Source organism: Ambystoma mexicanum, chromosome 6p, assembly GCF_040938575.1.
Source record: "Ambystoma mexicanum isolate Mex_15411 chromosome 6p, UKY_AmexF1_1, whole genome shotgun sequence".
Taxonomy (NCBI): Eukaryota; Metazoa; Chordata; class Amphibia; order Caudata; family Ambystomatidae; genus Ambystoma; species Ambystoma mexicanum.
The window spans coordinates 18,083,062-18,095,821 of NC_090935.1; the positions used below are offsets into that span (position 1 = coordinate 18,083,062).

Sequence of the window (12,760 nt, forward strand, 5' to 3'; positions counted from 1 at the left end):
CTTTGTCCATAATCAACCAGCTAGTGAGACTACCTTCTCTTTCCGCCAATCTCTTCTTGGCCCTTCCTGCCTTTTTTCTCGTTTTTTTCGTATTTTTGGGCACCTGAGCTGGTTCAGAAGCCGGACGAGCCAAATTTGATATATTATTTTTATTCGGAGCCCTTTTTGCTAATCTTCGTTGTTTGCGAGAGAAGTAAATCTCTGAATCATTAGCTACACTTATATCAGCTTCAACAGGGATCGATGGCTCATTTATCATCAATATGGCTTCAGACAGGTTATGGTCACTTTCTTTGTCTCTCCCTTCGTTGGCCAAGTTAATAATATTATCAAGAATACGGCCACACATCTTTAACAATATTTTTAAAGCGAATTGTAAAGATGCCATTGAAGATTGGAGTTCTACCAAAATGGTATTTCCAGAGGGGGAACCTCCAGTTTGTTCCGGCTCAGAAATGACCGAGTCAATCATAAGATTTGGGGACATTGATAGTCTGTCTTGGCTAGCCGCGAGTTGTATGGCCTCTTTTACTATATCACCTGGGCCATTAACCATAACAGGATTTACAATAGCCGGAGTCAGAGACCTCTGCACCAAGAGGCATAGCTCCAGCAAAGAGTTATTGTCAATCATTAGGCCAGAGGTGCTATCAAGTGAGTTACTAGCACACAGCTTATTCCCAGGCTCCTTTCCCGGATTGTTTGGGGCCACCTCCTCCATCACGTTGGGAGGAAAGAAAGTAGGTATAGTTCCTTTACCATTCTGGATTTGTTTTTGCTGTTTAGCTTTCTTGTTATCGCCAGCTCTCAAATTATCCTCAGTAACTGACCCCGCCTTACCCTTGCGCAGGTTGTAATTGGACTGCGCAGTTCTTTTTTTAGGGGGCATATTTTAAATTCAAGGGAAGGACACAGTTAGCCCAAATCCTATAGTCACTCAGAGTGCCTTGCCTTGTTTTTAGTAGTACAAATCGCTACCATGTGACCCTGATCTTGTTTCAATATTCAATACGTGCTATTACTTGAAAGGGGTGCCTTATAAGTTCTGCCAACAGTCCCCCGGTGTACTTCAACTACCAATAATTTTGCTCCACACTTATACTTGGCAGGATACCGGATCAGTCTTCCAACACGGTGTGAATTGGTTCTCCCAAGGCTCCTCGTAGCTCCGAACAGTCTCCCAGCAATCCTGCTCTCGGCCCTTGTCACCACTCCAGGCTTGTGCTTTACGCAGGGACGAAAATGTCCTAGTAAATATTACGGTAGTTTGGAATGGTGGAAGTATTAGCCAATTCTGAAAGTTGGTGGGGATCAAAGGAATCACTCCGACAGTCTCCCCAGCCTCTATCACAGTTTGTTTAGCACCCACTCGCAATGCTTATGCCTGCCCCTGTATACGATAATATTCAATAACCAATAAACGAGTAATGAAACAGTAAATGAGCTGCAGCCACTCGTCCCGGCTGAGTGTGACGGCAACCAGCGCAAACCTTTAACGGGACCAGGTCAGGTCAGGCTAAGGGACGCTCCCCGCCTGAGGTGGGTAGCAACGCCGCCTGCGGTGCCGGAAGAAAGTGAAAGCAAGTTGCCTGAGGCTCACCGCACACCACACTGCCCAGTCGCGGTACTGGCACTGAGAAATACAAAAAAATACTTCCCAGTGCTATCCCCCTGTTTTTGCAGGCGGGTAGTAACGCTGTCTACAGTGCCGGCAGAAAGTGAGAGCAAATCACCTAAGGCTTACCGCACACCACTCAGCAGCTCCACCGGCAGACCTCTCACTCTCGCTCAGTCCGATCAATCCGATCAGTAGAATCAGTAGAAGCACATCACCGGGAAGCCGCGGGACACGAAAGCCGGTGAAAAGCTGGGACATAGAGCCGGTGAAAAACGTGAGTCAGCCACACAGCCGGCTCACTCTGCAAAACTCGGCCAGAGTTACGAGGAAAGGACCTCACAACTTCTCTGAACGCGACTCTACGCATGTCAAACGTGTCAAGCCGCACCTCGCCAAAGCTCAGGCGGAGCTTACACAACACGAGTCCACACAGAGGCCGCTTCCGACACAAACAAGCAAGTGTAACAGTAGAGTCCATGGGTCTGGTTAGTGATCAGAATAGGAGTGTGTACAACTCCATACCAGAAAACTCTAAAGTCTATTATATGGACAGTATTCTTGTCAATGGCCAGGATACTCCTGCCAGGCGAGACTCTGGGGCCAGCAGAACAGTAGTGGATGAAAGCTTTTTCAGTCCTGAGGATGCACCCAAAGGTCCCACTAAGATATCTGGAGGCCCTGTCCAAATGGTTCCAATTCTACCAGCCCTCATTCATTGTAATGACATGACAGTGTTGATTCCTGTCAGTGTTCAGACTGAGGTTCCTGGGAGAGTCCTGTTGGGGAATGATCTAAGAACTCTAGGAGTAGTATCCAGTACCCCCAGGCCTCCCAGTATGGAGACCCAGAACCAAACCAAATTGGCTAGAGAGGCCACCTTAAGGAACCACTCTAAGCCTGTGGGAACCTCTACTGAGAACCCCACTCCAAGCCCTGGTGTTGGTAAATTGACCTCTGACCCAGGCAAATTTCAGGCTTAAATATTAGAGAAATGGGAGCCCGAACCAAGCTCCATCATTTTTCCGCAAGTTTGAGTCTTTGACTCCCTCTGCTCTTGAGGAAGAGGTAGATAGACCTACTGGAACCCTAACTAGGCCTACGAGAACTGGTAATTCTCAGTGCTGGTGGAAAACCAGAAAAGAAAAGTCTAAGGCCAAAAACCTTCAGATTGTTGGACCTTCCACAGAAGACTCCAACCCAATTCCTAGTCTTAAGGGGGAAACTCCTAAAGTAGGTAAAGGTAGATTTAAGAGGAAGGAGAAGCATGTATCTTGCTTATCTCCATCCCCTCCAATCAAGAGGCCTAAAACCCACCCTTCTCCCAACAGAGAGGTGGTGAGGACTTCTGGAGGCCCCTCTAGATCTAAGTGAATCCTTTATAAGGACCCCTTGAAAAAGCCTATCACAGGTTCAGAAGTTGTACCAACTTCTGAGGGACTGGTCAACCAGATCCCCTATAACTTTAAAAAAACTGATGTTCCTCAAAGGGTTTGTAGGTCATATAGCTTATAAAGGAAAACCTTTGACTCGACCACTGAACATAATTTTGGTGTCACCACCAAAATGCTGATGGTCTCTCTAGGGTGTTTGTAACCGACTAGAGGTATGAGATTCGTCCAGGAGTGGATTAAATCCTCCTGTCCCTTAGTCTGGGGGCTGGGGGGCGAGTGTTAGGGAGAATGCTCTGCTAAAGCTAATTTCCCAAAACTAGTAAGTCCCCCAGCAGCTTTGCTGGATTTTTTGGGGTTTATTTTTTTCTCTCCTGCTAAGAGTGAGACTCTTTTTCTCCCACTCTTAGACATGATTTGAGGTGTTCCTCTGACTTTGAATGTGCTTTATGGGCTATGGGGTCCTTTACCCCATAGGGCTTCATGTGTTTTTTGGTATGTGGGTTACACAGCACCCTCCGTGCAGTAACCCCGGGGTGTCATAGTGACCCCCAAACATAGACTCCATACCCTTGGACTGACTACTGTCTCCCAGGGCATGTAAAGTCACCATTGGCTTTACTAGTCCCAAATTATGAACAGAAACCAGTACAAACCATCATATTGTGGACGTACTGGTCGGGGCGATTCGATTTCCCCGGGTCTGTTGTTCGAGGGGGCACGTCTCCATCCCCCCTGATCGAGTTTTGGCTGGTGGCAGTGGATACTACTTTTTATATTCGACCGCGAATATATTCCTATGGGATTTTCCCATTGTTCGAGGCTACCACTTTTTAATATAGCCTCGAACATATCGATGGTTTATTAAATTAATATAAAATCACTGGTTGGTAATTTTTGCCAAAACTCGGTTCCAAAATGGTGTTTGTGTTCGCTTCTGTGACTCCAACCCAAGTCGGGCCCTTTGTTCCACTTTTTGGCGGGCTTCTCCACAGAAGCCTCCAAAAGTGGTGCCACTCTGTCTGGATCCCACAGGGGGTGTGGGAGGGGGTTTAGGCACCCTGGACTGAGTTGCCTTGGCAACTCAAGTCTCACTCTTGTGTGATTGGCCCAAGTGGTGAGCCGCTCGGCTCACCACTTAGCATGTTTGATTGACAGCTAGGCTGAATGAATGGGGATTTGCTGCATAAAAGCAGGGCTTTGGGGACTGGAACTTGTGAAGTCGCCACAGAACCTAAAGAATCCGAAGAGGGAGAAGCTGAGCCGACCTGCAACGACGACACCGCTGGTGGAGCCCTGCTGAACCATCTCACCACTTTTTCCGACGACAGAGGAGATCTCCAGTCCGGAGAATCTTCTTCCTTTGACTGGTGGGGATAACCAGTTTGCCCGTCTTTTCGCCTTCCCGGATCATCTCGTGCCGCCTTGCCTGTGCCAAGCACCCCGGCAACCGGGATACCACGTTTTTTCCACTACAGCGAATAAAAGGGTCTTACCTTTTAAACTGAGAATTCTGCCGCTGGTTTCTTCCCTGGCAGTGCAACGACCTTCAGATTTCCTCCACGTCGGGTCCATCTCTTCCTCTGGACGATGCCGTGACTTACACCTGCTGCCAGGAACAACTGCCCCCGCTGGAGTATCCTCTCCACTTTGAAGGTACTGTGTCCGCCTGGCCTCCCTCGCAACGGTCTGTGTGGGGTGACTCTTAAAGCCTCCACTTACCACTTGGGTTGGCCCTAGGCTGGCTAACTGAACTTTTTCTGAGCTGACTTAATTCTTTTCTGAACTCCCTGCAAGAATTTTCAAGACTTTTCAGCTGTGTGATCTTGGGCGCATTGGTGCTCTGTTCTCTCTAAGAGGGAGCCTGGCCTCTGAACATTTTGCTCACAAGTAGACTTGACTTTCCTGCCTTGCTGGGTGCTTCTAAAGTATTGTGTTGTGTGCTTTTCCTAATTTCTGCATTTTCCCCTCCCTTTTTCTCAATTTATTGGAGTGCCATCTTTAGTTAAGTGCTCACCTCTGTCTGGAAATAAGTGGTGTTAACTAAGACTTGTCTAATAAGGAATAAGGGATGTACATCTAGTAATAGTGACTGTGTGTTGAATTTACTTACCTCTTTTTGTGCTAGTGTAATTTACAAGTGTGTCTTTAAATAATTATATACTTTTACACCAAAGCTCTGGTCAGTGTATGCTTGTTCTACTGTGTTCTTTTGACCTATTGTGTGTACTCTGCATACTGCCTAACTCATCTTGAGAGAAGTCTGACTGCTCAGCCACAGCTACCAGGTAAATCTGGGTGGTACAGACTGCTACCAAGTGGGTTTACTGCCAACCACCTGTAGTCCTAAATCTTTTGCAGTGGTCCCTAAGGGAACTGCACAGGTTTCTGCCTAACAATTGTGTCCATGCTCTTTATTTGAGTTTACATGTCTCTTTATTCTATTGCACCTAACCTTCTGGGCCCAGGTTAAAAACTCAAACATAAGCTGCAGGATTAGTATGTATTCTAATTACTTCAGGCCAGCGAATGTGAACGCATATACAAATGTGCCAACATAAACCGGTATGAGGACAGTAGAACATGATATAGAAACATGCTATTGGAGGAAGTTTTAGGATGAAGGGGTGAGGGATATGTGCCGTGGGGTTGTCTTGGAGAGCTGAGGGAAATGAGAACAGGGAGATGTGTTGCTGTAGAATGTGATGCACGTGGTTATTCAGAAAGGAAGAAAGGTTGGATTTACATAGAGGGAGAGTAGGAGTAGCACAGGAAGAGCATTCAGAATAAGGGAGCAAGGAGAGGAAGAGAGCAGAAACGAGAGGGAGTGCAAGGGGGACAAGAGTTTGCAGGGAGGTGAGCCAAGAATGACTTTAGGGAGCGGGGGGTAGAGTACGGAGTGAGATGGGCTGATAGGTATGATGGGGTAAGTGGCTCATTCGTGTAAAGGCAGTGCTATTTTATTTGAATGTGTTAATCGATGGCCCTAACCAGACGTCGTGGAGTACCTTACAAGGTTCAAAAGTACAGAAGGTTGGAGGTAAAATAGTATTTCAGGATGGGAACATTAGGAGTTTGTGTGGTTGAATTATGTGTGGGGAAATGTGTATGTGTGAGGTTTTTGTGTGTGTTAGTGTGTTATAGATTTGTGGTAGGGTGTTCCAGTCCATGGATGCTCATCCGAGGAATGCTTGTTTCTGCATTTGTATTTGTTTGCAAAGTGGAGTGTGTAGAAGATTCTGCGTGACTTTGAAGGGACCTGTTTTGGAGTCCAGTGAGGAGAGAGAGTGTTTAAGTAGCCCAGCTTAGACTGTGCTGTGGAAGTTGGTTATATATTTATGTTTGGGGAAATATACATCTAGCCAGTGCTAACGAAGTCAATACTAATACACTGGTTAAATGATGTAAATGGATGGTTACAGACTGCTGACCTAGTGTGAAAAGCATTCCTTTAATGTTGGCATCTTGAATGGGAAGACTATGCCCTTAAATCTTTTGGCCATCCCGTCTGCTTGATAATTATTCTCTGGCTCTTCGATATTAAAACGTTCTAAAAGAAATGAATCCCATTATTCCTGCTGCATCTCTCATCAGTCACATTATATTTCAAAGTACTTCAAAGTCTTTTTAAATCTTAAATGACTAATGCATATCATGACTGCTGAGAGAATCTATCTTTTAAACATGGTGCCTGGGATAGTTAACATTGTGATATTAATCTTCATCTCCTTTTCTTTTTTATTTCAATAGGTGATTGGTGCCCCTAGAAATGCAACAACCTTGATTGTCAATTTCTCTGGACTATATGCAGGGAAAAGCACCATTGCTATAATGTGCAACTTCCCAATATCTTAGAAGGATGCATGCCTAGGGTCCAGTTGTATTTTCAGAGTATTCAGTATCTGGGATTGAATACCTGATGGTTTATTGTCGGCATCCATCAAGACAGAGCTACAACAAATATCACTATAACTTCAGGTTCAGTGGGAAGGGTATTCTTATCAAGTACCAGGCAAAATATACTGGCAAGAAACCTTGTGCCAATGTACACAATGTGGGACAAGTTGCCATCTTGAGAACATACCTATTTCCCACAAGAGAGCATAGGTGAAAACTATCATAAGTGCGAGGAATGTGGGAAAGGGTTTTCTCTGATGGGACAGCTTATTCTACACCAGAGAATGCATACTGGCAAGAAACCTTATTGTTGCAATGAATGTGGGAAAAGATTCAGTCAGGAGGGAGGTCTTATTGCTCATCAGAGAACACATTCGGGTAGAAAACCTGATGAGTGCACTAAATGTGGGAATGGGTTTGTTTGTAAGGGTGATCTTACTATCAACCGGAGAACACATACAGGTGAGAAACCGCATGAGTGCACTGAATGTGGGAAAGGGGTTGTTCAGAAGAGTCAACTTATTGAACGCCAGATAACACATGCAGATGAGAAACCTTATAAGTGCACTGAATGTGGCAAAAGGTGTGCTCGGAAACAGCACCTTGTTCGTCACCAGAGGACACATACAGGCGAGAAGCCTCATGAGTGCACTGAATGTGGGAAAGGGTTTGCTCAGAAGGGATCTCTTATTCACCACCAAAGATCACATACAGGTGAGAAACCACATGAGTGTGCTGAATGTGCGAAAGGGTTTGCTCAGAAGGGAGTGCTTACTATGCACCAGAGGACACATACAGGCGAGAAACCTCATGAGTGCACTGAATGTGGGAAAGGGTTTGCTCATAAGGGAGTGCTTACTATGCACCAGAGAACACATACAGGTGAGACACCTCATGAGTGCACTGAATGTGGGAAAGGGTTTGCTCAGAAGGGATCTCTTATTCACCACCAGAGATCACATACAGGTGAGAAACCACATGAGTGTGCTGAATGTGGGAAAGGGTTTGCTCAGAAGGGATCTCTTATTCACCACCAGAGAACACATACAGGCGAGAAACCTCATGAGTGCACTGAATGTGGGAAAGGGTTTGCTCAGAAGGGAGTGCTTACTATGCACCAGAGAACACATACAGGTGAGAAACCTCATGAGTGCTCCGAATGTGGCAAGAGGTATGCTCGGAAACAACACCTTATTCATCACCAGAGGACCCATACAGGCGAGAAACCTCATGAGTGCAATGAATGTGGGAAAAAGTTTGCTCAGAAACATCACCTTATTCTTCACCAGATGACACATACAGGTGAAAAACCTTATTGGTGCACAGACTGTGGGAAAGGGTTTGCTTGTAAGGGAAAGCTTACTTGCCATCAAAGAACACATACAGGTGAGAAACCTCATGTGTGCACTGAATGTGGGAAAGGCTTTGTTCAAAAGAGCCAGCTTACTTCCCACCAGAGAGTGCATACAGGTGAGAAACCATATGAATGCACTGAATGTGGGAAAGCATTTGCTTACAGGGCCCAGCTTATTTGCCACCAGAAAATACATACAGGTGAGAAACCTTATTGGTGTAGTGAATGTGGTAAAATATTCAGTCAGGAGGGAGGTCTTCTTGATCATAGGAGAACACATTCAGGTGTTACACCTTTCCAGTGCACTGAATGTGGGAAAGTGTTTGCTCAGAAGGGAGATCTTACTATCCACCAAAGAACACATACAGGTGAAAAACCTTACAAGTGCACAGAATGTGGCAATAGGTTCGCTCGGAAAGATCACCTTATACACCACCAGATGACGCATGCAGGCGAGAACTCATGAGTGCACTGAATGTGGGAAATGGTTTGTTAGTGAGGGAAAACGTACTCACCATATGAGAACACATGCATTGGTTGGCGGTAAAGGTGAGAATTGAGTTTATAGTCCTCTGTCTGGTATTCAAGTGTGTCAATAAGACAGTGCCAAGATACTTAGACAAAATTAAGAGGCATGTTCCAACTCTGCAGCTTCGCTCAGCGGATCAAAATCTGCTTCAGACTACGCAGTAGGTATGTGAGCAAAGGGGACTGTAGATTTGGAGTTTACGGTCCAAGAGAATGGAATAAACTACCTAGAGAAATCTGTGAGATTAAAACCCTCCCTGCATTCCGTAGGGCCCTGAAGACTCACCTGTTTTGTTAGAGACTTTGGATCTGAGCTGGTGCAAGTCAATCTCAAAATGATTGAAGTGGATTAAGGCAAAGTTGAGCGCCCAATTACAGTTGAATTTGGTGCGTGATATAAATCATTTCAAAATTTAAAAAAAAATTAAAATTGGTGCACTGAATGTGGGAAAGGCTTTGTTCAGAAGGGCCAGCTTACTTTCCACCGGAGAGTGCACACAGGTGAGAAACCATGAGTGCACTGAATGTCGAAAGGGTTTGTTTGCAAGGGCCAGCTTATTCACCAGAGAATGCACACGGGTGAGGCACCTTATCTGTGTGCAGAATGTGGAAAAAGCTGGAGTGTGAACAGTAGCCTTTTTCAGCACCTGACAAACGTTTGAATGTGGTAAATGATTCTGTACACAGGTTGCTGTTATCTGCTAAGAGGGAACGCGTGTGGGGAAAACTATGGAATTTAAGAAGCTTCGGAGAGTAGGGAGTGCTTCTTCAATGGAACTTTGACATGGATAAGACCAGATCTCCACATCTGTACCAACGTTCCCTTGGCATACAATGGCTGATTACAATTCTTTGAATCACTGCTGTTGGAAGTGTGTCCCTTCTAGAATATATTGTAAAGGAATACGTACCATCTGTTTTTAATGTACCCATCATATGAAACAATTTGACTTTATACTTTATGCTGTTAAATGGACACTAGTATTTTTGAAAATGCCTAAAGACAAGGTGGTTGTATCAATAACTGTATGCTCTCAGTGGATATTTGGGCATCTCCCAAACCAATACAGTATTAAGTGGCCTGCCAGCACTGTAGTGGGTAATCCCTGTGTAGTGGGAGGTAGAGGACATATAGAGATGAGAAACGACATCAGTGCAGCAAATGTGAAAAATCGTTAATATCCACTTGGAACCTGCGATTACCATTGATACCACTGACCAATAGATCCTAGTTAGTCAAATGGATGCCTGTATTAGCGACACAGACTACTCTGTTTTTACAATTCTTGATATTTTATTTTAATTGTATTTTATATATCAAACTTCCTGCTTACACGATGCGGCAAGCCCCAGGTTTCTGCCTGTGGCCAGGCTAATCTAGTCCTTCAGCTACAAAATCTACTCCCACAAAAGTCACATCCTCTTACATTTAGTTGTCAGTGCTGCAGTCTGTTCCTGGCATGCATCCTTAATCTCTCTCACCGAGTTCAGTGAACATGACATCTACATGGGTGTTTACATTGGCTGTCCGTTCTCACTTGCCCCTCAAATGCATTGCTTGGACACAGTGTATTTCCACCTTCAAGCTTTGCAGAATAGCCCCCTTCTACTTATCCTTCATGGTCTGATGTCAGTTGCTATTACCCTGATCTGTTCTGACCTAGAGTACTGTGATGTCATATTTTGTTGCCTGTCTGGCATATGTGAGACAACTCCGAGTGGCAGAGGAGCCATTTCAGGTGTTCAGAAATGTTACAATATCACTCTTGTTCATTACAATCTGCACCGGCTTCCTGTGATCACTCTGATTGGGTTTCAGATGCTTTGTCGACATCATTGTGCCTTTTATGGTACATGTCCCCCCTTTCTCCTTTCCATCCTGCCACCCTTGTCCTCCCTGTACCTTTAGATATAGTCCTCCCTCCAGAGGAGGATTCCCCGTTTCATTAGGTGTCCAGGTGGTGTGTCCTTTTTGGTTTTAGCTCCATGCGTCTGGAATGCCCCTTGACTGACACTGCGTGACATCACAGACCATGTGCTCTCCAGACACTTGATTAAACCCCATCTATTCTCATTTGCCTTTTTTAATTAAAAAAAGGAAACTCTAGATACCATCCTTACATAGAAGCTCTTAATACCAGCCTATTAAATAAGCAATGTACTGGCTACATTTACTCCACAAGAATTGGCGAATACCCCATCATAAAAGTAGCAATACACTCATCTATACAATTGTAAACACTGGACACACAGGTGTCGTCTTCCTGCTTTCACCCACATCGAAATTTCAGCTCCGGAATACCACCTTGGCAGTAGCACTGGAAAGAGTTCTACAGGTATTATTGCCTGATCTTACAAACTTAAAATAGGGAATACAATTTTTGAAACTTGACACAGCACATGTGAAAAGGCCAGTTTCAATAAAGGGAATACATGGACTATGAACTCCTTAATCCTACAATCTGCTATATTGATCCAGAAGTCAGAATTCCCATGAAATGTGTGCTTCTCCTGGAGCACCAGTCTAGCTGAACCCGGCAGTGCTTTTCTATTGGCAGCAAATTCGACAATGCTAGTCTCCACAGCATCCCCAAAAGAATACAACACGATTATCCATTTTTAATTCATTCATTAATTTTGTCATTTGTAGCTCCTTTCACCATAGGTATGGTCACACCGCGCTATAGGTTGAACGCTCTCAGGGGAACTGAAGTCCCAGGGTATTGTACATTCAAGGAGGTGTTAGAATGCGTGGGTGCATTGGAGAATTTATTAGTGTTAAGTCCACGGTGCAATTACATAATGGAGGGTGCCTTTTGCATTTTGTTTAAAGATTTGTAAAATGTTTAGCTACACTAGGACATTGTTGTTTTTATCTGCTTGGGCATTTTGTTTTTAATCATTATTTTAAATGTGTGGTGATTGATTCATGTATTTTATACGTTGCTGAATAGAACAACATTTCTCCCTATAAAAGCACAAGAAATGATTTTGGTCTGAAGGGCATGGAGAGGATGCCAGATGTTTTTAATTAAATGATATAGAAATGTATTTTAAACGTTACTTTCTGTGAATAGGAAGAGCAAATGGAATAGCAATATTCCCTGAACTGTGAGTCCATACAACAAATGCACATTTGCAAATGAAATGGTGCCTTTCTGATTCCAATGAAAGTGTTGTAGCTGCAATGATATCATAGCTCTTCTCTCCAAGCAGGAATAATGGAGAAAAATTTTTACCTAATTAAACTGAACCTGGTTAAGCGGGCATGTGGCATTTAAATCTTACTCACAGGAGTTCATAAACTGATTGAAATGCTGATTAAAATAATGTCAGCCAATATGTTACTTCTGTATCTATTTATTTATATTTTTTATTTATTTACAAAGTGCTGGAGCCCGCAGGGATCAGAGCGCTAACAAAACATACATTACCAACAGAGAGAACATAGACAGTACACCATGAAAAACAGAAAAGCATGACAGCCATTTACCTAGCCCACTATAAGGTTTAAATTCGACAAGCCCCTCAGCATGTATTTACAGTTACTAAGAAAGAAAAGGCAAGTTGCTGGCCCCACAGTCTACTAAAACAGTCGCTTTTTTTGTAAACATTCAAAATACACTGTTAGTAGTACCTCCGTCTTTTTTTTGTAACTGCTTCCTGGAACCGAGGTGTATCATTGGCTTTAGTGGGTGGCCTTCTCGGTTCCAGTTTTATCTTAGAATGAATGTAATTTGTCCACTCTACACACTTTCCTATCCTCATGTTTGGTATTTCTCAGAATTTTCCTTGAGGTACACAATTCCGACCACAATTGGATCAATTTTACATACACAGGATCCTATGTTTTCTTCATTTAATTCAGGGAGTGTGTTTCGCTGCATATTGAGAGGAAACTGCTGGGTGTCATAGCCCACTATGGCTGGCACGGTATGTGGCATCCAACATTATATTCATTCTCAGTTGCCAAAA

At 44.1% G+C, this 12,760-nt stretch overlaps 1 protein-coding gene across 3 annotated transcripts in view; it reads left to right on the forward strand.

Moving 5' to 3' along the window:
* LOC138511138 (zinc finger protein 84-like) overlaps positions 1-12,127 on the forward strand; it is a 193,587-nt gene extending 181,460 nt beyond the window's left edge. For 2 of the 3 annotated variants that reach the window (XM_069626627.1, XM_069626626.1), the window contains exon 3: positions 6,757-12,127. In XM_069626627.1, coding sequence (XP_069482728.1) covers positions 7,161-8,723 — 1,563 coding nt within the window. In that variant the 5' untranslated portion in view covers positions 6,757-7,160 and the 3' untranslated portion in view covers positions 8,724-12,127. The remainder of the gene's footprint in view (positions 1-6,756) is intronic. The other variant, XM_069626628.1, reaches the window with a different exon arrangement.
* Positions 12,128-12,760: the final 633 nt, after the last annotated feature.